Consider the following 26910-nt stretch of genomic DNA (forward strand, 5'->3'; position numbering starts at 1 on the left):
TGTGCAGTACCTCCACAGCTAAAGAGATTGGTTTTATCTGGTATCACAGTGGCTAAAAAGCTGATAGCATCACGATGGTTTCAACCAGAAAAAATGTGCCGGAAGGTCTAGATTCTTACATATCTCGATGTGATTTATCAAGAAATATCTACAGCAAGAATTTTGGGTCTCAATGAATCCAAAATGACAATGTGGTTAGAAGTGGTGGAGAGAATAAAAGCTAGCATATAATGGTAGTGTCTGGTTAGGAGCAAGTGATAATGGATGGATTATCCAATGGGGGGGTCCGGGAGGGGGTACGAGCTAGAACATATGTGTGTAGGGTATTAGATAGCAGGTATTAGGGGTATATCCTGTATAAGACATTTACCGGTAACTAAATGGTGACTTCATTGGATGTGCACTGTTAATTAATGCTTGTATATCTTATCTTGTGTTGTCATGTTTGTTTATGTGTTTGTTTAAAAAATAATAAAAAAAATAATTAATTTAACCACCCTTCAAAAAAACAAAAACCAAGGAGGACTTGAAGCACCTAACTTTCTCAACTATTATCTGGCCAACCAATTAATATACATCTACAAATGGATTCACCCTACCCAACAATACAACCCCTGTGAAGACATTGAGAAGGACGTGTGCATGGAAATCTCACCACAAGATCTGCCATTCTTTAGCACAAGCATAAAACATCACTGTTGTTTTAGGAATACAGTCATTTCCACAACTCTGACAGATTGGTGGAAAGCCAACAAAATCACTGGTAACACACTAACCCCCTGTAAATACACCCCAATATGGCACAACCCTGACTTTCAACTCAGCAAATCACCCATATACTTCCCAGCTTGGAAACAAAAAGGCATTACTCATCTTCACCACATCTTCACAGACAACAGCCTAATCACTTATCAAGATTTGACTGAAGGATACGGCATTGGGACAGACCAACACTTCCAATTTCTACAGCTGAAATCAATTTTGAAATAAAAAATGAACACTACACAGAATGATCTTGAACCACCTCCAATTATATTAGCAATGAATAAAATAACATCACAGAAGAAAATATATTCAAAAATATACAAAATACTGGCAAGCGCAGACACTACATTCCATCTCCCATTCACAAAATGGGAACAGGACTTGGCTTTCTCTCCCAACTTGACAAAGGCCACAGGCCGAAACGTTGTTTTATAGTAAATTAAACTTGGGAACACGGCAGACGGTGTGCTGACTTTTTTTCCACAACCTTTTTCTCTCCCAATGCCGTATCCTGGGAACAAATTTGCACCAACACATTCACAATGACTAACAACACTAACCTTCAATGAATCCAATATAAGGTGTTACACAGAGTACATATCACACAGCACAGGATGTTTCAAATGGGATTTGCAAGCACAGATGTATGCTCCCATTGCACCCTCAACACCCCAGACAACTATTTCCATGCCACCTGGCTCTGCCCACCTGTTCAAGACTTCTGGAATTCCGTCATCAATACACTATCCCGGGTCATGAGCTGTAGCATTCCTCTCTCCCTCCGTCTACTTGGGGATACTACTGCTATCAATTTATTAGTCCAGAACACCAAACCCCTACTCGTTTCTCTAGCTGTTGCCAAGAAAACGATCCTCTTAAACTGGAAGACAAGAAAAAATTTGAATACTGGGCAATGGTTGGGCCTTCTCTCAAATTACATATAACAGGAAACAATCTCAACCGTGGATCACATCGAAGTCTCACAATTTAATAACATCTGGGAATTGCTTGTGGATAATCTAGGCTCCTAATCATAGGAGATTGACCTGTGAGCCATCCACTCCATAATTAACCCACCCTTCTCTCAATCCCCCTCCTCACCCACTACTTTACTTACTCCCCTCTCTGCCCCCCCCCCCCCCTTTCCCTTGTCATGTGTATTCGCTGTTGTCCTTAGTTGTAATTTGTTTGTCAATGTCTAGTCTGAGTTCCCCCCTCAGAGAGGGCAAAGAAATATATTTTTTTAATATTTTACTTATTTTTACTACACTTTTTATTTAATTTTGTACTGCAAATAGTTAAAACGTATAATTTGGGGGGGGGGGAGCAATTGTTATTTGTGTATTGTTATTCTGTATATTGTACAGGATTGTAACATTGTCTTATTGTATAGTATTTAATGTTTCTGTATAGTATTTTTTTAATGTTTCTGTATAGTATTTTATGTTTATCTTTTATTACTTTAAAAGATAAAGTACAATCTAATCTAAGAGTATAGGTAGCACCTGTTAAGTTTACTTCCTCTTTGGGCAGAGATGTTTGATAGTGGAACATTGTTGAACTTTATGTAGTGTGGTCTCATCCTTCTCCTGGCATGGAGGTATCACATGATGTTACTATCCCTTTGTTTTTGAATATATAATGGTAAATGGCAAATGGACTGCATTCATATGTGCTTTTATCCAAAGCGGTTTGCAACTTGTGCATTCACCCATTCACTCACACTTGACGGCAGAGGCAACCATGCAAGGTGCCAATCTGCTCATTGGGAGCAGTTAGGGGTTAAGTGTCTTGCTCAAGGACACTTCGACACACTGCCACGAGGAGCCAGAATCTAACCATAGACCTTCTGATTACAAAACGACCACTCTACGTCCTGAGCCACTGTCATCCCCAGAATGAAGTTTGTTACAAGGACAGTAATGTCAACAAAACAGCCTGATGAACAGAGAAAGTAAACAGTGACAAAATAATGAAAATCATACTTAAGATGTTTTTAATTCTCAGACTTGAGAAAATGCACAAACATTGCCAGTGAAATAATTTGTATTAAATGCCAGCCATTGTACTTATTTTCATACAGAGAAAAAGAGTTAATCAATAAACATTACAGAGAATTTGTGGAAGTGGCACAACTAGTAAACAATACAAAATAGAGCAAAACATATCTGAACTATCCCTTTAATTAAGTCAGCAGTCTTAACACTTTGGATGCCACGCCTCCCCGTCTCAAAACATGGTAGATGATTCAATGATAGAGCTCTCATATTTGCAAACGCATAAACTATGTCTTAAATTATGGCTGTGTCTCTAATCTGGCCGTCGCTTATCAATGACTTGTTTGCAGTCAACATTGTCGAAACGGATATTTTTTTTAATATAATCGGTTCATTTCCGTTTTATACCATTTTGAAAAACTCTCGTTCTTTGGAAAGTTTCAGGAAAATATAAAGATTCTGTGATAAACGCCCTTTAGTAATTTTTCAGCCTATTTATGAATAGTTTTCAAATAAACGCTCGATTATCGATAGTATATGTGTACTTATGCACGCTATATAAGCGGGCCGAAAAATCGAATCTCCTATTTCCTGATTGCACACACACATATGGCACACGCTGATATCTGTGGAAATAGCTCTGATTATCCCAAGACTGGTAAAATAGATTCCTTACCCCAGATCAGATGTTCTCCAAAAAGATCATTCCAATTCCTGATCGCCATTCCAAATATCGATCGCGTTTATTGATCCAGCGCTGGGTACTGGAAATATGTATTCCACGCTGTTTTGCAGCTCGGCAATGACTTGGATCCCCTCGGGTGGCTTGCCGGAGAAGTAAAATGAGGAAGCTGGATTCCCCCCCCCATGGGTTTCATTCAGTCTAATCCAGCGGTTCTCAACAGGGGTTCCGCGGAGAGCTGTCAGGGGTTCCGCGAGATGCCTGATGGGAATGTTTCTTTAAGAATATAGAATGACAACTATTAACTAAACAAATAGTCTATCTAGTGCTTCATGTGTATACAATAATTGCCTAATCTAATAACATGAACTAAAAAAGAAATCGATCAAAATGTCTTCACACGTTTCGTAAAGTTATTATAGAAACAACTTAACGTCCGCGTCAGGCGTCATTGTTTTTACCAACAGATTTTCCAACGCATTTCCAGAGAAGCGCATTCGTGTGACGTCACATCGCGGGTCCTATCTCCGTTACAGAGCCGGCTCTGATCCGTTATCAATGAATTGCAAAGCGGGCGGCTGTCGTGATAATAATTACTAAATGCATTCAGTGCTGGATCTAATCAAATGGATTTATCGAGACACGTTATGGAAAGTTCAAGACCGGATCACAAGCGTGCTAATTACACGCTTGGGCTACGGTGATGGGCTACTCGCCAAGTGCAGACAAAGTGAGTGTATCCGCTGCTGTTATTATTATGATACAAAATGTGAATGAATGAATGAAAACTGTATTTAACAGATAAACAGTAAAAGGCACTCTGCAGATTACATTTATATATAGCTGTTTTATACGTCAACATTGTGTCCCTGACCGTCAACAAAGAATGGCAGGATGTGATGTCATAAACAAGCGTCACCTCACTAGAATAATATTTCCAAATGGTCACACTATGTTATTTTTATAGAAAACAGTGCAGCTGCAACATATAGCACTTTATTGATATTTTTCTGTATTTAAAAAAATAAATACATGATTTTCTGTTTTGAGAAATGGTCACACTAGTTTTTTTTTTTTTTTTGAAAACAGTGCAGCTGCAACAGATAGCACTTTGATATTTTTCTGTATTTAAAAAAAAAATACACGATTTTCTGTTTGATAAATGGTCACACTATGTTATTTTTATGGAAAACAGTGCAGCTGCAACAGATAGCACTTTATTGATATTTTTCTGTATTTAAAAAAATAAATACATGATTTTCTGTTTGATAAATGGTCACACTATGTTATTTTTATGGAAAACAGTGCAGCTGCAACAGATAGCACTTTATTGATATTTTTCTGTATTTAAAAAAATAAATACATGATTTTCTGTTTGATAAATGGTCACACTATGTTATTTTTATGGAAAACAGTGCAGCTGCAACAGAGCACTTTGATATTTTTCTGTATTTAAAAATAAAATACATGATTTTCTGTTTGTTTCCCGGTTTCAATGGGTTAAATAAACGTTATTTTGAAAGCAAGCACTTTTGTCATCATTGTAGCAAAAAAGACAGGACCGCAAAAGTCTTTATCGTATGTAGGGGTGCCCTGGAATATTTTTTTGGACACAGGGGTGCCTTGGCAATCCAATGGGGTGCAGTACAACAGGGAGAGACGATAGGGGGCGGTATTTTCCAATGGAGCTCAGAGAGAGTTTGCAGCACTAACGTGAGACTAGATTGATGAAATATGAATTCAAATCGTTAATTAAAAAAAAGCGAGATTTATCGTCGCTGGCACTCAACGGTTGGCATGAACTAACGATAAATCTCGTCGCTGGCATGCAAAGTGTTAAAAGTCCAACACCTGCTAAGAACACACATTGTGGCTTAAATTCAATACCAACTCCCATGTGGTGCATAAGAGTATGTTTTTGGTCCAACTTCATTCTATATCAGTGGAGTCAAGCTCATTCAGGAATAACCGACACTTGGCCATGAGGACTTTGATGGCCTCTGTGACCAAGACATCTGGGGACAGGATGCCAGTAGATTCAACCGTAACTGTAGAAGATAGGAGACATGAAAACATGTTTAACTGCAGTACAATAAAAAACAAACTGCTTGAACAAATTGGCTCATTACAGACTTCCTTTGGGTCATAACATACTACATGTAAAACTAAACAAAATGTATTGCAGATCTACAAGTTGACTAGTGTAACGGAGGTACCGCGTGTCTATCCACAGTCACGATGGACAGTGTAGTGAAGTGGCTGTGGACGTTAAGCGGTACTGCAAGTGAACTCACTCCCCAGAGGCATCCAGACCCATTGCCAAGAAGTGAATTCACCTCTTGGTATAGTGGTCTGTGATGCCGCCCATGGCGCAGGAGACCAGGGTTAAACTCCCACTCAGGGCATGTCAAATAAGACCGGTTACACTAGCATTACGTGATGTGCACTATTAACACATTGGATGCCACGGACGCTTTTTGTCGTTAGTTCATGCCGACCTTTGAGTGCCCCTGACGCTATATAGCGTCTGTTTGCCGTTTTTTTTTAATTGGCGATTTGAATTCATATTTCATCAATCAAGCCTTGGGTTAGTGCTGCAGAGTCTCTCTGAGCTCAATTGGGAAAATACCGCACCCTATCGTCTCTCCCTGTGTAACTGCACCCCAGAAAAACGACAATGTTTTTGTGTATGCTAGAATATTCCAGTAAATGCCGCTTATCACGGAATCTATATATTTTCCTTGAAAACGAGGGCTTTTCAAAATGCTATAAAACGAAAATTAACCGATAAAAAAACAATCCGTTTCGACAATGTTGACTGCAAACAAGTCATTGATAAACGACAGGCAGATTAGACACATAGCCATAATTTAGGAGAGAGATTATGCGTTCACAACGCTATCATTGAAGTGGGTGCTGGCATTCAACAGGGTTTCCAATGTTAAATGGCTGGCACTCAAACTGTTAATGTACGACTGTACGAGTGTATGACTGATATAGTATAATACTGCCCTACAAAGGCACTGAAACATTAACCGAACACATTACTGGTCCAGAAGCAGATACTGTCCTCAACTAATTAAATTCTCAGTTAATTAATTAAAAAAAAGATACAAAAGATTTTTTTAAATCTAATTTTGTTAGACTAAACCGACCAATTAATCGACTGAGGGGGCAGCCCTAAACTGTATTGATGTATTTATAATAAGTACAATAATATTATTAATAACAATTTATAAATATATTTAATATTCAATGTAAAACCTACAAATAAAATGGTCTCGCACTCTTGCAAGCTTCACAAGATTCTTCAGGTCATCATGTCGGAGGACCTCTCTACTGCAGGTATCCAAGCGACTGTTCACAACCTTGGCAACCCTTTTACCTGGAACAGAACACAAAACATTTAAAGGGGACATGCATTATAAATGGCCTTTTCCAGCGTTTAGCATTGTATCCTAGCAATTGGGGATTATATCAATGTGGTCTGTGTCGTTAATTATCATATTGACTCATCAGTCTAGTCTCGAGTTCACGAGATCTTCCCTCACTCAACTAAGCTGTTCTGATTTGACGTATTGCTGACGTGAATAAGGTACTGATTTGCATAACTAACGGCCCCTCTATGGTTGACAGCGACAGCAGAGCGAGTGGAAATATCTTCACTTCCTCAAACAGAGCGAGAACGAGCGAGAGAGTGAGAGACAGGAGGTTCTGTCGGGTAAACAAACCGCGCGCGGGGAAGCAGTGGCACACACGCATTTACACAACCTGGACCGCACAGGAAAGCAGTGGCACACACGCATTTACACACACAACCTGGACCGCGCAGGGAAGCAGTGGCACACATGCATTTACACACAACCTGGACCGCACGGTGAAGCAGTGGCACACGTATTTACACACAACCTGGACCGCGCGGGGAAGCAGTGGCACACACGCATTTACACACACACACAACCTGGACCGCGCGGGGGAAGCAGTAGAGAGATTACTTTATGCTCCGTGTCCCTCCCTCTCTCTCTCTAGCTCTCTCTCTGTCTGCCAGTCGCAGACTGTGGGTGACTGTCACCCAAAGCGCGTATGGGCGGAGCTTATCGAAAAATAGCCTGAAATCCTGAGGCTGAAAAATTATGCTTTTGAGTACAAATATAAAACAATTAATTTTTTTGAAAAAAAAACTTACAGATGTGTTCCATAGACTCTCAGGAATTGTGTAAAGTTGCCCAAATAGTGCAAGGAATAGCAATGCATGTCCCCTTTAAGACACAATTTAGGAATATGAAACACTATCAGAATTTTTCAGAAGATCAAGGACTGATGAAACGGGTACAACAGTTTTTTGGTTTAGTTTTTACCATCGAGATCCTCCAGTTCAATGACGCCTCGTGAGAAGCAGCGTCTTAGTCTCTCTGCCTTCTCCCCGTCCACGTACTCCAGCAGGGAGATCTCGGGAAGTAGCCTGTAACTTGCCGTGGCTACTGGTGAGAACTTGGCATGGTCCTTACCTGAACAGAGCACCTCAGGTTTCAATACTTTGCCACATCAAAGTGGTTCAGAGGAATTTGGTGCATATGTGCTTAAAAGGTGAACTATTGTATGACAGTAAGAGGTAACAGCACTTTTAAACATGAGAGAAAACAAAAGAAGACATTTGCCATTTCTGAGAAGAAAAAACTAGGTAAGTCTTTTCAGTATGGAGGTTCAGTAGTCTTAACTTTATGATGGTTCAGTAAGCATTTTTGGGTAGACCCTTCAGTACCTTTAAAAGGGTCAGATACTCTACTTTCCTCAGGGTTTTGTTGAGTATACTTAGCATGGTTACTTTCAGGAAGTGGATTTATACTTTACTCCCAAAATGCAATACAGTCTTAAAATAAAAAGGCATGACTTCACTGACAGTTACATTTTGATTTCATATCCATTAAGGCTGCCCTTAACACTTTGAGTGCCAACGACGAGATTAGTCGTCCTAACTCGCCATGCGTTGAGTGCCAATGACGAATTTTCTCGTTATTTAATCGTTATTTCTTTTATTAGCGATATCCATTCATATTTCATCCGTCCAGCCTGACGTTATCATTGTGAATGGGTCGGAGCTCAAAAAGGGCAAATACCGCTGCCTATCGTCTCCCGGATGGTAATGCACATCATTGGATTGGATTGGGTGGCCATGTGCATCAGAAAAAAATTTCCGGTCCAGGGTTTTCCCATCTCTGGCATGCAGTATCATGTTACCAGATTGACTGAGGACCCTCAGAGCAGCGTCGATTATGTGTTTTGGACTCTAACGTTGGATCAATAAACACGATCAATATTTGGAATGGCGATCAGGAATTGGATTAATCTTTTTGCAGAACATCTGATGTGAGGTAAGGACTCTATTTTACCAGTATTGGGTTAATCAGATGTTTTTTTCATAGCGATGACAATGTGTCTGTGTGCGCGTGCGTGTATGACGTTAGTGCTGACCAGGTCATGGATAATAGATTTTTCAGCCCGCTTCTCTAGCGTGCATAAGTACACATATACTATCGATAATCTAGTGTTTATTTGAAAACTAGTGCTGTCAGGCGATTAAAAAAATTTATCTAATTAATTACAGGATTTGTAATTAATTAATCTAATTAATCGCATTTTAATCGCATTACCATTTTATGCCTCATATTCTATATTCTATAATCATATTTCAAATTGCATGTGACCGGATGGCAGAATTCAGTACTGTATCTACAAAACCTTCTGTTTAATCATCTTCCATCTATTAATTTGCTTAGATTTTTCAGGTCTGGTCAATTTGAGCATGGTGTTATTCACAGTCAAAGATAAAAAAAAAAGATTTATTGATATTCTCATTTGGTTCATTACAATTTACTCAAAATAAAATGTTCATTCAATCAATCACAGCGCAGATTGATTGATTGAATGAAAATGTTATTAACAGATTGCAGAATGGGTACAATACAGTACGGCTCAATACACACAATTGTTAAGGGAATGCAGACCAGAGAAAGACTTTCGTCTTGTTTACATCAGGGTCCCCCATTTTCAATTCATAATGAATTGTAAGTAAGGGTGCAACTTGCACCGTACAATCCATTCTTTGTGGATCTAGCCCACAGTATTTCTGACACTGGGAATACATTCCCTGAGATTCATAGATGTCCCTAGAATCAGATACCAAGAACATGCAAATGGACCATATTAAAAAAAAAACTGTAAATGTGTATTCTACATGCTTATGGAATGAATGAGATACAAAAAAAATATTATTATTAAAAAAAAAAAAAAAAAACTTTTTTGTAATTAATTTTGAGTTAATTTTCATAACGCGATTATTTGCTGTGTAATTAATTAATCTAATTAACGCGATAAACTGACAGCCCTATTGAAAACTATTCATAAATCAGCCGAAAAATGACAACGTGTTTTGTGTATTCCACTAAAGGGCTATTATCGCGGAATTTCTCTGAAATTACTAGAACTCTCCGAAACTATACTCGTATTCAAAACGGTATAAAACGGAAATGCACCAATGAAAAAACTATCCATTTCGTACATGTTGACTGCAAGCAAGTCATTGATAAGCGAGGGGTGTTTTAACCCATAGCCATAATTTAAGATATAGTTTAAGCGTTCGCAAATATCCCTGACCTCCCATTGACTAAAGCGCTGGCACGGAAGGGGTTATCTGGGCAAAGAGGCGTGGCACCCAATGTGTTAATCGGCAAAATCTGTGAGTTTGGTCTTTTGGTTTTAGTCAGTTGACTAAGACTTTGTTAGTTAGTTGATTTTTATGCTTTTTTCCTTGGTGAAGAGATATTTTCTGAAAAGATTGTAAGAGAATCCCTGGTAAGCATGGGATTTAAAGAGGTCTTTCTGCATGATTGCATGCAGGACATACAATTTTACAGATGTGTCGATTAACAACTCTTCGATTAGTCGTCAAACTCTGACTATTAGTCGACCAAGAATTTCTTTCTACTATCCCCCATCATTTCCTCTTTCTAAGATAGTAAAGAACACAATAGCAGGAAATAGGCCTGCCGCGATAAGCAATAAATCGATTAATTGCCGCGATAATTAAAATTAATGCAATGATTTTGACGGGCGCGATTAATTGCTATTTGCGCGTTTGTTTTAATGAGGCGGAACCAGTGCCCCTTGTCAGTCACTGTCCGTGTTGGGAGGCGGGCCGCTGGCTTTACTACAGAGCACAGCACAGGAGCTCCGTGGGGCAACGCCACATAGCTTAACTACATTTCTCAATAGTGTTGCTCCTTTTAACCAAGTAGCGTTATTTATAGTGTAACGTTAGCTATTTTTAGACCCAAGTAGTTACTCGCTACTGCCCGGAGAAACTGGACTGCTAAATAAAGATGAAAGATCGAGTGTCGATTCTCATTCAATGCTAACAACATTAGCTAAATAGCTAACAAACGAAATACAACGTATAGCATAGCTACAACACAGAATAACGTTAATACAATTACATGCATCATTGTTTACAATGAACGGGTGGGGCTAGTCAAAGGACTGGACACGGGGACAAGTTAAACATGAATTCATTTATTATAACGTAGTAGGTAGTTTCGAGTCGTGCTGCAGTGTCTACGCACCACAGCTATTCTATTATATACTGCTTTGACGCTTCCTCCTCATCGTTGATTGCCTGTAGTAGCTGCATCTAACGTTAGTAGCTAACGTTAAAACTAACCTAAAGTTAGTTGTTCACCAACAATCTCAATATTTGTTTTATCATTAGCTCAAAAACACAGAACCGGACGAGACAAGTTGTCGGCTCATAGGTTCTGCTAGGATAATCACAACAATACTTCCGGTCCGGTCGGTGGGCTTCAAAATAAAAGTCTAAAACACCGGAAAAGACGGAGGGGTAGGCTTCAAAATAAAGGTTTTGGGAAATAAATTTCTCAAAAAAAAATTCTCTAACCGGTCGCAATAATATCGCTTATCGCGATATTTTCGGGGGCAATTAATCGCCCAGCAAAATGTGTTATCGTGGCAAGCCTAGCAGGAAAAGAGATCGGATTGGACACGCCACAAAATGTTGCGAGTCCGAATTCAAACCTGTGGCATTACAAGAACACAATATGTAGCTTAGCCCACTGAGCCACTACGATGCCCCTGATAAGATACCAGCCAGCTGTGAACAGACACAACTACATTAGAGACGTAACCAGACACTGGAGTCCACTCACCGAGGCCCTTTATACAGTGCATAATGATGTCCAGTTCCTGTCCAGGCCGCAGCTGCGCCAGCAGGATGTCCCCGTGCACGGGACCGATGTTGGCGTCTGCAAACACATCTGCCTGGTTCCCAATAGGAACCCACTTCATGTCTTTGGAGTAAACTGAGGGGAGGAGAGATAACAGCATGGGTCAGGGCGGATTACATAAGATTGGGCCTGACTTTTGACTTGGAATTAAGGGCATGGGTCTGACGTGGTGCGGCTAGGTTAGCTAAAGTGTTCCATAAAGCTGTGGCTTGTAAATCTAAATCTTAAATAGCGGATACATTTTTCGCAGCTGGGGGTGGCTTTTGTGTTGTCAATATTTTGAAAGTGAAAGTGGGATAATGATAATGGCGTTCAAGGAGATTAGAAGCAGAGAAAGGCGTCACTAGAAGCACTGACTTGTATGTGTCCTACAAAACATCCATTGTGAGCGTCCCGATTGAGTGAGTGATTTAGTGAGTGACGACGATTTGCCACGTATAGCACCTCAGGATAGTTCCTGAGGAGTCTTTACCTACTAGGGCTGCACGATTCAATTTTCAATAAAATCATTTATTGCACTCTTTCTTAAATAGACAACATAACATATCAAAGTGCTTGACTTAATCTTAAAAGTATATTGTAACATACAAAATAACTCAAGTCAGAATAGTCATCATTTAAAAAAGTTAAGTAAAAAGTAAAAATAAAATAATAATTTTTATAAAAAAAAATCGTCATATTTTAGAAATTAGATTGCATAGGTCTATGAATTGAGATCACGATTTCTTTTCAGATTAATCGTGCAGCCCTACTACCTACCCATGTGATTTAGGTATAATTCCTGAGGAGTGTTGACCTACTACCTACCCATGTGGTTTAGGTATAGTTCCTGAGGAGTCTTGACCTACTACCTACCCATGTGGTTTAGGTATAGTTCCTGAGGAGTCTTGACCTACTACCTACCCATGTGGTTTAGGTATCGTTTGTGAGGAGTGTTGACCTACTACCTACCCATGTGGTTTAGGTATAGTTCCTGAGGAGTCTTGACCTACTACCTACCCATGTGGTTTAGGTATAGTTCCTGAGGAGTCTTGACCTACTACCTACCCATGTGGTTTAGGTATCGTTTGTGAGGAGTGTTGACCTACTACCTACCCATGTGGTTTAGGTATAATTCCTGAGGAGTCTTTAACTACTACCTACCCATGTGGTTTAGGTATAATTCCTGAGGAGTCTTTAACTACTACCTACCCATGTGGTTTAGGTATAATTCCTGAGGAGTCTTGACCTACTACCTACCCATGTGGTTTAGGTATAATTCCTGAGGAGTCTTTAACTACTACCTACCCATGTGGTTTAGGTATAATTGCTGAGGAGTCTTTAACTACTACCTACCCATGTGGTTTAGGTATAATTCCTGAGGAGTCTTGACCTACTACCTACCCATGTGGTTTAGGTATCGTTTGTGAGGAGTGTTGACCTACTACCTACCCATGTGGTTTAGGTATAATTCCTGAGGAGTCTTTAACTACTACCTACCCATGTGGTTTAGGTATAATTCCTGAGGAGTCTTTAACTACTACCTACCCATGTGGTTTAGGTATAATTCCTGAGGAGTCTTGACCTACTACCTACCCATGTGGTTTAGGTATAATTCCTGAGGAGTCTTGACCTACTACCTACCCATGTGGTTTAGGTATCGTTTGTGAGGAGTGTTGACCTACTACCTACCCATGTGGTTTAGGTATCGTTTGTGAGGAGTGTTGACCTACTACCTACCCATGTGGTTTAGGTATCGTTTGTGAGGAGTGTTGACCTACTACCTACCCATGTGGTTTAGGTATAGTTCCTGAGGAGTCTTGACCTACTACCTACCCATGTGATTTAGGTATAATTCCTGAGGAGTCTTGACCTACTACCTACCCATGTGGTTTAGGTATCGTTTGTGAGGAGTGTTGACCTACTACCTACCCATGTGGTTTAGGTATAATTCCTGAGGAGTCTTTAACTACTACCTACCCATGTGGTTTAGGTATAATTCCTGAGGAGTGTTGACCTACTACCTACCCATGTGGTTTAGGTATAATTCCTGAGGAGTCTTGACCTACTACCTACCCATGTGGTTTAGGTATCGTTTGTGAGGAGTGTTGACCTACTAACTACCCATGTGGTTTAGGTATAATTCCTGAGGCGTCTTTAACTACTACCTACCCATGTGGTTTAGGTATAATTCCTGAGGAGTCTTTAACTACTACCTACCCATGTGGTTTAGGTATAATTCCTGAGGAGTCTTGACCTACTACCTACCCATGTGGTTTAGGTATAGTTCCTGAGGAGTCTTGACCTACTACCTACCCATGTGATTTAGGTATAATTCCTGAGGAGTCTTGACCTACTACCTACCCATGTGGTTTAGGTATAATTCCTGAGGAGTGTTGACCTACTACCTACCCATGTGGTTTAGGTATCGTTTGTGAGGAGTGTTGACCTACTACCTACCCATGTGGTTTAGGTATCGTTTGTGAGGAGTGTTGACCTACTACCTACCCATGTGGTTTAGGTATCGTTTGTGAGGAGTGTTGACCTACTACCTACCCATGTGGTTTAGGTATAGTTCCCGAGGGTCTGCAGAGTCTTTGCTGGCTCTGGGGTTTCTGGTGCATTTTATCTTCAGTTGCAGCTGAATAGTGTCTATTTCTGAACCCTCCTCTTCTGCAGACTCTTCGCCTGGAGAACAGAAAAGTCCAACACTTGAGGAAAGAACACCAACAACCTCCTAAAGTTTTCCATGCTAAAACTAGGAAAGATCAATATATATATTAATTTTTTATAAATGTTTAAAAAAAAATCTCACATACATAAAACAAGACAGCACAATACGGAAATATCAATAATAACAACAACAATAATGACAGTGGAAATAATAAAAACAAGACAGACTATAAAGGTGCATTACCGCAGATGAGACAGAAGACAAACAAACATACAAACAGGAACATGGCTCAGATACATTTCCTAAGTTACACAATATATACAAAGCAAGAGTGGAGTTTAACCCTTGTGCGCTGCTTATTTATTTATCTTATTTTGGTGTTAACAAAAACTCTGGGTCCGAATGGACCTGGTGTGTAACTCAGTACCAATCACCCCAAAAAATAAGGATTATCCAGTTTTGTTTTGTACTTCATTACTAACTTATTAGCTCATCGAGTCCCCATATCAAACATTATTTTATATGGCCCCAAGACACAATATACCTATTTTTTCACTCGAAAATAGGATTATATTCACTTATGCTGTTCCCCATATTGAAGAAAATGGGTAAATATTTATGCAATCTGACTATAACAGGCTATTATATATTATATACTTTATTGAGTAAACTACTTTGTATTATAGAAATAAATCAAGGAACAAAACAACTCCACCTCCCTATCACTCTGTTCATCCTCTCCCTCTCCACCTCCCTATCACTCTCTTCCTCCTCCCTATCACTCTCTTCCTCCTCTCCACCTCCCTATCGCTCTCTTCCTGCTCTCCCTCTCCACCTCCATATCGCTCTCTCCTCTCCACCTCCCTATCGCTCTGTTCCTCCTCCATCTCCACCTCCCTATCGCTCTGTTCCTCCTCTCCCTCTCCACCTCCCTATCACTCTCTTCCTCCTCTCCACCTCCCTATCGCTCTCTTCCTCCTCTCCACCTCCCTATCGCTCTCTTCCTGCTCTCCCTCTCCACCTCCATATCGCTCTCTTTCTCCTCTCCACCTCCCTATCGCTCTGTTCCTCCTCCATCTCCACCTCCCTATCACTCTGTTTCTCCTCTCCCTCTCCACCTCCCTATCGCTGTTCCTCCTCTCCACCTCCCTATTGCTGTTCCTCCTCTCCCTCTCCACCTCCCTATCGCTCTCTTCCTCCTCTCCCTATCGCTCTCTTCCTCCTCTCCACCTCCCTATCGCTCTGTTCCTCCTCTCCCTCTCTTCCTCATCTCCCTCTCCAACGGCCCATTCACTCTGTTCCTCCTCTCCCTCTCCACCTCCCTATCACTCTCTTCCTCCTATCCCTCTCCACCTCCCTATCGCTTTCTTCCTCATCTCCCTCTCCACCTCCCTATTGCTCTGTTCCTCCTCTCGCTCTCTTCCTCCTCTCCCTCTCCTAGTGTCTAGTCAAATATGAACCTTGATTGAGCCACATGTGATCCAGAGCTAGCCATAGCATTTCTATGACTAAAACCATTTGGACCCTAACACCACCGATGTAACTTCTTTTCTAGGAGAAATTCAGAATTGGCTAAAATGGTAAACATTAGTGTTTTTGTGTTTAAATAGCCGCCATGAGCACATACTCTAAGCCTTTTTTCGATAAAAAAACTAGATGGCAATTATTGCATTTTACATTCTTGAAACGGGTCCGTTCGGACCCCAACACCAGGTCGCGTCTATATTAATCCCAGCCGAAGAGTGCGTCGCGTTTCTCTGATTGGCCATGATGCCTATGTGACCGCGGCAGCGCGAGAGAGCGGCAGTGCGGAAATAGGCTGCATCCTCCACGTCAAGAAAGACAGACAGGCATTCTCTGCGACATTCTCTAACCTTAACCAACTCCGAAATAATGCCTAACCTTAACCCTAACCTTAACCAACTCCGAAAGAATGCCTAACCTTAACCCTAACCTTAACTTAACCCTAACCTTAACCAACTCCGAAATAATGCCTAACCTTAACCCTAACCTTAACTTAACCCTAACCTTAACCAACTCCGAAATAATGCCTAACCTTAACCCTAACCTTAACCAACTCCGAAAGAATGCCTAAACTTAACCAGCGAAAGAATGCACGTTTATAGCAAGAGATGATAAACGTAAAAAAGAAAGAAAAAAAAGAAATTGAAGTGATTCGAACTTGTGACCAACCGCACCGCAGGCTCCACAGCACGGCGGCGTACCAGTTGAGCTAAGCGTAGATGGAAAAACAGCGGGGATTACGGCTACATAATGCCGCAAGCTCTGCCGCTCCGCTCCGCCGCTGCCGCTCTGCCGCGGGGCGTGTCGCGGCCAATCAGGGAAAACGCGGAAGCACTCGGCAGCACTCTTCGGCTGGGATTAAAGAATAGGCCACCAGGTCGGCTCCTGGACAGCGATAGCACCAATTGGACCAAAATAAGCTGTGTGTGTGTCATGTGTGTGTGTATGTGTGCGTTCTATATATGCATGTGTGTATGTCTTGTGTGTGTTTTGTGTGTATTTAATATATATGTGTGTTTTATGTGTATATGTTTTATATGTGAGCGTGTGTGTGTGTGTGTGTGTGTGTGTGTGTGTGTGTGTGTGTGTACGTGTGTACGTGTGTCTTATGTGTGTGTATGCCGTGTGGACGTGGTTTCCAATCTCTATCTTGCATTTAATGTGGGGATGCATTGGGATCCATTTGACTTTTGAGGGCAGGGGTTATATGTATGCGGGGTAATATTCTGAATTGAATAGATTTAGTGTGGTTGCAAACCGAGATTTGTTTTGCATAGGTCCACGTTTCCTGCCAGTCCTCGTCCGTGATCTGTGTCTAAATCTTTCTCCCAAGATTGTTTGGTGACAAGGGAGGATAAGGATGAATTGAGATTTAGCGTACTATAGAAAATAGAGATTTGTCTTTTGGAGAGCTGTAAGGAGAGGGCTTTCTCTACCTGCGAGGTGGAGCTATTAGTTACCTTTTCGTTACAAAACCATGATAAATATAAATTAAATATCTTTTGTTGGTTACTTTGGCTACTGTCTCCTCATTATGTTACATTGACAAAGACAACGAGCACTCCTTCAGTCAATGGTAACGTAATAGCGCTGCTAGTTGGTAATGTCTTATATTAGGCAGGTCCAGACCCCCATCAACGCTATCCATCTGTAATTTAGCCATTTTCAGATGGGGTTTCATCCCATTCCAGATGAACGAGCTTAGCCAGCCTTCTAGGACCTTGATAACCTTATTTGTTAACAGCACCGGAATCATTTGAAGAGAATATAACAGTCTAGGGAGTAGGGAGTACATTCATCTTAACTAGAGCTATCCTACCCAGCCAGGAGATTGGTAAGGGGGGCCCATCTAATTAAGTCTGCCCTTATAGTGTCTAAGAGAGGGGGAAGTTGGCCTTGAATAGTTTATCAAAAGTGGGTGTTATAAACACTCCTAGGTATACAAAACCGGAGGGTGACCAGCGAAATGGGAAGGGCTCGGGCAGGATCGGAATGGATTTCAGCGTCCCAAGTGGCATTGCTTCGGATTTGGTTTAATTAACTTGAAATTATAAAAATAGGCTTTTTAGCGTAAACATTTTTTTAGCGTAAAAATGCACGGCCGACCCGGGTTCGATTCCCGGACCCGTCGTTGTTTGCCGGGTGTGTTCCCCGCGCTCTGTCTCCCGTTCCTCCTCTCTCTCTCTGCTGGACTTCCCAGTAGTAAAAAGCTATAAACGCTAAAAAAAAAATAAAAAATTAATTAAAGTTCGGGAGTCACATCGTGGCACAGTGACGTCTACTCCATCCTCGACCCGGAACCCCGGAAAGATCAATATTGATAAAGTGCTACTTGGGCTTCAGTGCTCAGAATATGAAGGGGCAGCAATTTACCAAATAAAAATCTATAATATTATATCTAATGTGCATCTTTGTTATCCAACTACTGAAAAACACTAACCTTACTAACACTAACTAGCTACTATGTAACTCAGTTACTTTACTAGTTACTTACACCCAAAAGTAATGTGTTACTGTGAAAAGTAACTATTTAGTTACAAAAAAAAAAAAAAAAAGATTGCTCCCATGCCCTTACAGATACTCAAAATCTGTTGATCAATTTGACAGTTTCCATTCACATCACTGAACTCTGCTAAGCAATGTGGTCTATACAAACACAAATCTCACACAAACACAAATGTTGTCCAGAGTCCTCCCGACGTAATAAGAAATGCGCTGTGCCTAATTGTATCGCCGCTTAGGTTGAAGGAACAGCCTTGATGTAGCCGGAGCGTTTCATTATAACAGTCTTGCAACGTGAGGGCGGCTACGTGGCGTAGTGGGCAAGGCGCTCGCCACGAATGAAGGAGACGCTGGGCTTGCCTGTTCGAGCCCAGCGCTCCACATTGCTTTCAGTTTAGCTGGTCGTTCATACTAATACACATTGGCCGTATTAGGGGGTGGGAAACTGATGGGTGGGGATCGGGCGTTGTGGACAGCGACTCCTACAGGTCGGTTGGTGCGCCTGCGCCAGGGTTTCCGTTAGAAAAAATTGTTGCCGGTCTCCGTGACCTGCAAGATTTCAATCTACCGGACAAATGAGATTAATTCCGGTCATAGTTTATTGAGCTTTAAAACAATTGATAGGCAGGCTATATAAAGAATGTCATCCTCAAGGCATGTAGATTTATAATATTATTACTTAAAACTAGGCTACTTTTGCGTATACAGTCATTAATATATTCCAAATAAAATAAGTCCCTCGATACTCCGTGCTGCTGCTGACTTGAAATAAAATAGACTGCGTATGTGGGCAGTCGGTCCGACACTAAACAGCAGTCTGTTATAATCACATTTTTATGAGCTAACGAATTCCGTTATATTGGACATTTGTATTAATTATATCAAGCGAAGAACTGAGAAATTTGGCAGAGAGAGACGGCAACATTATCGTGGGTTTGCGTGATGTATATCTCCACCTCCCAACGACTTGGTGCTGGTCATAATGTCCGGTGAAAACAACTCCCTCCAAGCACAACTTGACCACCCGAACCGTACCAAAACAGGCCAAAATTAAATAGCCCATGCGACGAACGATTCATTACATTCGTTTCATCGTTGCTCCACCAAGCAGCCGGTCCAACAATGAAAGCTGTTGTCAGCGCGAGCCGGCCGCAGTTAGTTTGCAAGAAGCATCCAGCTGCAGACCTGCAGAGCAGCTTTCCAGGTCTGGGGACCGCACTGTGCCAGCAAAGCTGGTGGGTTCTGTGGGTCTGCAGCTGCATGCCTTCCGCAAATCCAGCAGCAAGCTCTCGCTGACACAGCGTCGTCATTACCAGACCGGCTGCTTGGCGAAGCAACGACAACAAACGCAATGATTGTTTCGTTCATCGCATAGGCCACCCAACTCCAGCCCATCCAAATACAATTCAAATAATCAAACTGTGCCCAGAGGGAACTATTTTCACCGGACACTATGACCGGAGAGATTAAATATGTCGGACTTCAACAGATTTTGCCGGTCAAATACCGGTAATTACCGGCTAACGTAAACGCTGGCCTGCGCAGTAGAATCAGGAAGTGTCGGGGGCAGTGTGAGCCTCCCACGCGTTACTCCTCGCCACTGAGAGATAGAGCTGCGCAGGTGAAAAGATGCGACTGCTGTTACCTCAAGTACCGGAGGGGACTTGTGCTATGTATGCCTTAATCCACATTGCAGCCGGCTTGTGGGAGGCAAGAAACAGCGTTCGTGACAGGGGAGGGTTGAATTGGATGATACGAAATTGGGGTGGGAGAAAATATAGAAAATGGGAGAAAAAGTGGATTAAAAAAAAAAACAGTCTTGCAACGTTGTTTAAGATATCAATCGTGCATTGCAACGTTAGAATAGTTAGGATATCAATTGTGCATGAAAGGACTATATTTATATTGTTTGATTAGTATTGATGAGATTCCCTGGCAGATTCGTACAGTCAAAATCCGTTGATCAACTTGAGTTTCGATTCATTTGCATTCACATCACTGCACTCACCAAAGTCTGCGGTGGTCGAGATGTAACGTTAGTCCAGCCCCTCAAACATTTTCTTTATCTCATTTCCATTTTATATATTCTCTCTCCAAGTAGTTGGAAAAAGTGTCCCGTCCCATTTGTGCCGCCTGGTATCATGCTAACTACTGTAGATCCCTGAAAGCGGGTGGCGAGTGGCTTCGGATGAGTCCTGGTCGTTAACGTTAGACTCCGCTACTAGCTTCGTTGAAGCATGGGCAGTAGATATGATCTTTGAGCCAAAACACAAATTACATTTAACTAAAACGTTCTTTTCTTTGTGCTCGACAAAAGAGAAATAGTGAGAATATCCATGTGAGTAGTGGCCCGTGGGCGCCGCCATGACAGTCAAGACTAGAGTAAACAAAACACGCCCACAGCACAGCGTGTCCCCGCAGCCGCAGGTGAAGTGACACAGACAGGAGAGGAGGACTGCGCTGGATCGCCAACGCTCGCTAACAATCTACATAAAAATAACGCAGTAACGAACCATTCAGTAAAGGTAACGGCGTTACTGAATTTCAAAAGTAATGCTTTAGCCATCCTACTACCACTGCACTCAAAGTGTAGCACTCAAGTTCAACATTAGACGAACAATCCCACTTACCCTTAGCTGCCAGAGGTTTACCCCTCCTGCTGTCTTGTTGTACACAATTTGTAAGTTGCTTTGGATAAAAGAGTCAGTTAAATGACTAAGGTCGCTTTCACACAGGGGCTGTTTGGTCCGGACTTTCGGACCAGAATTCGATAGTCCGGTTTTTCGGGTTTGTGTGAATGCACATCAAACTCGGTCCGCCGGACCAAACAGGCGAACTCTGGTCCGCCTGAAAATGTAGGTCTCGGTTCGCTTCATCGGACCAAACACGAACCAAATATATTAGGAAGTGCTTATTATTACCACTGCTTGCAGCATTCAATGCAAAACAAGCACACTGCATCTATCTATCTCTCTCTCTATCTATCTCTCTATCTATATAACTAACTGTGCATCTTGGGAAGAAGGAAGAAAAAACGCGGCTTATTATATTGTTATTATTATATATATAACAACGTGGTGTACAAGTTGTTTAGCGAGAGGATGGTGGTAATCGGCTTCAATAGAACAACTCGCCTCTGCTGATCTGGAGTCAGACAGAGCTCGCAGTCCACACACAGACACACACACGCGCACACAGGCTCGCAGCCACACACACATTTCCACTGTCCAATAGACGAGCACCCTTTTCGACCGCGTGACATTGTTCAGATAGTTTGGTGCGCCTGACAGATTGCTATGTGAACGCAGGCAAACCAAATGAAGAATGCAACAATGTTGCAACTTCACCACCAGAACCGCACCGAGTCCACCAAAACTATATGTGAAAGCGACCTTAATGTAATGTAAATGTACCAGTATTTCTATACTCAAACAGCCGAGGGTCAGCTTTGATGGGGATGAGGCCCAGTCTGTGGGCGAGGATTTCATCCTGAACGATGGATGTGTTGTTGTAGACGAACACCTTTTCAACAGCCATGGTTGGAACCTAGGAGGAGATGGACACAGAGTTGGTAGGCCTATGTGCCAGAAATAGACTTTACAAGGCCAACTCACAACTTGTATGTGCAAACAAATACAAGGCAAATAACCTTGTTATTTAATTTGAATAGTTTTTATTGATAATTGTAACTCTGAATGTACATCATGTGATTATATTTATTATCTATTTATTTATTATTTTGTCTTTTGTGTGGACACCAGGAAGAATATTTGTTTCTACGGCAGCGACTAATGGGGATCTTAAATAAACATAAAAATTCATTTAGAGGGGACTGCTCTATAAAGATAAAGAATAAAGATCTGCCCTTTATTCATTTGCTTAGATCCTTTGTACACGTGATCTCAAGAAGGTGCTGAATGAGCTCAGTGGCAATTAATGTCTGGTAAATATTAGCATGGTGTTATTCACAGTCAAAGATGAAAAAGAAAAAAAGAAAATGTATATTCTCCTTTGGTTCATTACAATTTACTCAAGCCCAGTACCAGAAACAATATTTCTGACACTGGGAATACATTCCCTGTGATTCCCTGAGGGAATTTGGGCTGAGTTCCGAGAGAACCAGAAAGCAAATGGGGTCTCGAAACCAAAAGGTTGTAATCCACAACATGCAGGCAAAAGGGTTACCTATTTCCAACACAAACCATGGTCCTCCAGCACCTCGAACACGGCTTCTGCCACTTGCTGCCTAAAGCTTCCCGGTTTGCGTGGACCCCAGCCAGAACTCCCAACCACGGGACTCGGTAAGTAAGCTAATAGATAGGGCGGCTAGGTGGTGTAGTGGGCAAGGCACTCGCCACCAGTGTGGAGACGCTAGGATTCGCGTGTTCGAATCCAGCTCTCCACATTGTTTTCAGTTTAGCTGGTCGTCCGCAGTAATACACATTGGCCGTATTACGGGGAGGGAAAACTGAAGGGTGGGGATCGAACGTTGTGAACAAGCGACTCCTACAAGTCGGTTGGTGCGCCTGCGCAGTAGAATCAGGAAGTGTCGGGGGCAGCGTGAGCCTCCCACGCGTTACTCCTCGACACGGAGATCGAGCTGCGCAGGTGAAAAGATGCGACTGCTGTTACCTCAAGTACCGGAGGGGACTTGTGCTATGTATGACTTAGTCCACATTGCAGCCGGCTTGTGGGAGGCAAGAAACAGCGTTCGTGACAGGGGAGGGTTGAATTGGATGATACGAAATTGGGATGGGAGAAAATATAGAAAAATGGGAGAAAAAGTGGATCAAAAAAAAAGTAAGCTAATAGATTTGAAATCAACTACACTACTGGCAAGTATTTCATACAACTTAATGTCTAGAAATCCAAACTATTCAACCCTTTAACCATTTGGGTGCCGTTAACATAGAACTACGTTTCTGTCGCCCGACGGTTGAGTGCCGGAAACGTAGATCTACGTTTTTCTCACAGTATTTCTTTTATTCGCTATTGCCATTCATAATTCAGCGGGACACCTTGTGTTGTGCATGCTGTTCTGAATGTGTCTGAGCTGGCAGACGGTCTTATACCGCCCTCTAACGCCTTCGGCCGCTATTGCACTCCATTAGAAACAATGTAGTTTCTTTTCTCTACCGAGCTGCGGCGTGGGGGCGGGTCCTAAACACTCCGGCAAAATACACGCTTGTAGGGATGGCTTGGACAACTGACCCCGCCCGCCCGTTCATGTGCAATGCCCAATAACGTCGGAGACAGGATCGCTGTGTATAACTGGAATGGCGATCAGATAATTGGATTATTTTTTTTGCATTACATCAGAGACCAGGTAAGGACTCTATATATCCAATCTTGCGTTGATCTGATATTTTAATGATAATAATGATAATCTAGGGTTGATTTCAGGGAGATTCGATAATTAGGCGAAAAATTACAACGCGATAAGTGGATTCCACTAAAACGCAATTTGTGTCTTTTTCCTGGAATTACTCAGAAGCACCCAAACTATATTCATATTCAAAACGGAAATGTACGGATGAAATTTTTTTCAGTTTTTTGCACGTTGACCAGAAGTAACTCACTGACAATCGATGGTGTTATTAGATCCATAGCTATAATATAAAATATAGGTTTAGCTCTACAAACAAGGTGAGCGTTTACATGGGGTTAATGGACGGCAAGGTCAGATGCACTTCCCGGAAGGGGCGTGGCACCCAATGTGTTAACAGGTTTATTTGCTAGTATCCGGAATATTAATGTGCATGTATGTAAATGTGAATTTTTCCAGTTCCAATGTTTGCTGAAAGTGTATCACCTGAACAGATCATGTTTGCTGAAAGCCCATGTGTAACACCTGAACGCGTGAATACTTTCGACAACAAATGTTTGTTTCCGTGTTCGAGTTTTGCGCTCTGATTGGCCAGGTCATGTGACATGTGCGCCAATCGTGGGACAGCAAGTTTTGCGCCTATTTCCGGGTCTAACAGCCTGCAAACTATACCTGGCGTTCTATCGCCATGCTCTAAGACAAACTCTAACCTTAACCAACTTCAAAAGAGTGCCTAAGCTTAACCGTCGAAAGAAGGGCAGGCGTTCTATCGCCATGCTCTAAGACATACTCTAACCTTAACCAACTTCGAACGAGCACCTAAGCTTAACCAGTGTAGAAACTTGCGGTCCCACGATTGGCGCACATGTCACATGACCAGAAACGCGCGTGGCCAATCAGAGACACGGAAACAAACATTTGTTGTAGAAAGTATTCAGGCCACCTGAACAGATAATGTTTTCTGAATGACCATGTGTATCACCTGAACAGATAATATTTGCTGAAAGCCCATGTGTATCACCTGAACAGATACATGGCTGGAGATAAAGTCCAAGACTCATCAGGAAACGCAAAAAGTCCAAGACTCATCAGGAAACGCAAATAAAGTACTAATCGACCACAGGGAAAAAGGCACATGTACGTTATGTTATAGCCATAAGTTATAAAGCTTATTATTATTATAAAGATTATAGTTAGTTTAAGGTAACATACCTTTGGGAAGTATTTCGACATGTACATGGGTACCATTATCCTGTGGTCAATTGGTACTTTTTTTATTTTTATTAAACATAAATTATTTTAAGCGAGATCGGGCTGAAAAGTCTTACCTCAGCTAGTAATATCCTCCTGAAGCCATTGGCGATGGAAGCGTCTATCCCTACCATGTCAAACTCCATGGAATTCTCCTCCATATTAACAATGTCAATTCTGAAATTCTGCAATGAGGGTAAAATCACAATCAAAGTTCTGCACAAAATCAGTAGATCTAAACATTCAGTCATTATGAAAAATGTGAGGTTACCTCTTGAAACCTCTGCATATCCCAAGTGTCATCATAGCCTGGGTAGTTTCCTGGAAAATCTGTTGTATGTGTCTGAAAGAATAAGGTATATGTACTTTTACTATATATACACGACAACGTTTATACCAGTACATCGAAACTTTAATAGCTTGTAATACCACTAACTCCATTCGAGACAAAAGGTGGAGGAACTGGCATAGGTGTCATTCCACCAGTGCGCATGATACAAGATTACTATTATTTTTAAGATTTCTAATTTGACAACTTTCATCTATACAAAAAACTAAGTTTTTAAGATTCAATTTAGCAGCAGTGTTAGAAAGACAAGTGGTTGCAGCTAAGATAACGTTAGCAGCAGACTTGTTACCGAGCGTTAGCTGCTTGCTCCCAAGCCAGTCAACTACTGTTAGCGTGCAATAACACAACAGTCCGATCGTTTAGCGAAACAGTTGACGTTAACGGTATAGCGAAACCTTGCCGAGGTTAAGCAGAGATTATGGTTATGTTAATGAGAACATGACGGTTACAACATACATTCTTTAAACCGAATTCTTCTAATATAACTCGAGTCCGGATTTCATCCACGTTGCTCATGGTCGCTGCCATTTTGCCAGTTTCATTGACATAGGCAAAGCTCCGCCCTCAACAGGGTCACTGTTGTATACAGTTCCATGTGGTCATTATCACGTGGTCTGTTCTCCCCCTCCCCGCGTGATTACCAAACCTAGCCGCATTTCTGGCAGACGTTTCTGGTCATGTGAATGAATGAATGAATGAATGAATGAAAACTTTATTTAACAGATTGCAGAATGGGTACAATACAGTACGGCTCAATACATACAATTGTTAAGGGGATGCAGACCTGAGAAAGACGTTTGTCTTGTTTCCATCAGGGTCCCCCATTTTCAATTCATATAGACATTTATGACATACACAACATACATGACATTTATGGCATAGGGACATATAGGTATTTAGTACTGATACATTTGTGACATAAGCGGTATTCAAATATACAGTACTGTTACCCCTAGATCCTGACAGAGTATATACATATGATGGGGAGGGGACTGTACATTAGGAGGGGGTGGGTGGGTGGGAGGGAAATATACATACGGCGGGGAGGGAATATATACATGCAGTGGGGAGGAGACTGTCTATTAGGAGGTGGTGGGGGTTTTGGGCATTTACGGTGGCCAGTTTCGAATTGCAGCCTGCCGTAGGTGCTCTTTAAGAGCGGTTTTGAAGTTTGAAGTTTTATAGAGAGGTTTATTATGTGTGTGATGACTGGGGTGATGGCGGCTGCTGCGTCTCTGAGGAATTTGGAGGGGATGTTGTCATGGCCAGTGGCCTTGTTAGGTTGGAGGGCGCTCAATTTTTTGAGTACCTCATCGGTTGTTACCATTTCAAGTTTGAAGTCGTCTTTGTGGACCCCTAGGTTTTTGTAGTATGCTACTATGTGTTCTACCCCATAATGCCCTGAGTGGGAGGGTAGTTTGTTTACCAGTGTTGTGGCTATGTTTGTGAAGAAGATGTTTAAGTAATTGGCTACATCCAGCTTGTCTGTGATGAGCGTGTTGTCCGTCTTTATGTTTATGTTTGAGAATCTGGTTTTAAGTTTTTTACTGCAGCCTAGTTGATT

At 41.7% G+C, this 26910-nt stretch overlaps 1 protein-coding gene across 1 annotated transcript; it reads right to left on the reverse strand.

The window, feature by feature from the left end:
* Window positions 1-3147: 3147 nt before the first annotated feature.
* Window positions 3148-25887, reverse strand: polr1c (RNA polymerase I and III subunit C). Its single transcript, XM_084321554.1, has 9 exons — window positions 25803-25887; window positions 25269-25340; window positions 25075-25182; window positions 21834-21966; window positions 14277-14408; window positions 11664-11816; window positions 7803-7952; window positions 6713-6829; window positions 3148-5492 (listed from the first exon to the last, which is right to left on the reverse strand). The coding sequence occupies exons 1-9, from the start codon at window positions 25872-25874 to the stop codon at window positions 5374-5376; spliced, it is 1056 nt and encodes a 351-aa protein (XP_084177680.1). The 5' UTR covers window positions 25875-25887; the 3' UTR covers window positions 3148-5373.
* Between the last annotated feature and the right edge of the window lie 1023 nt (window positions 25888-26910).

Source organism: Notolepis coatsorum (genome assembly GCF_963971535.1).
Source record: "Notolepis coatsorum genome assembly, chromosome: 9".
Lineage (NCBI taxonomy): Eukaryota > Metazoa > Chordata > Actinopteri > Aulopiformes > Paralepididae > Notolepis > Notolepis coatsorum.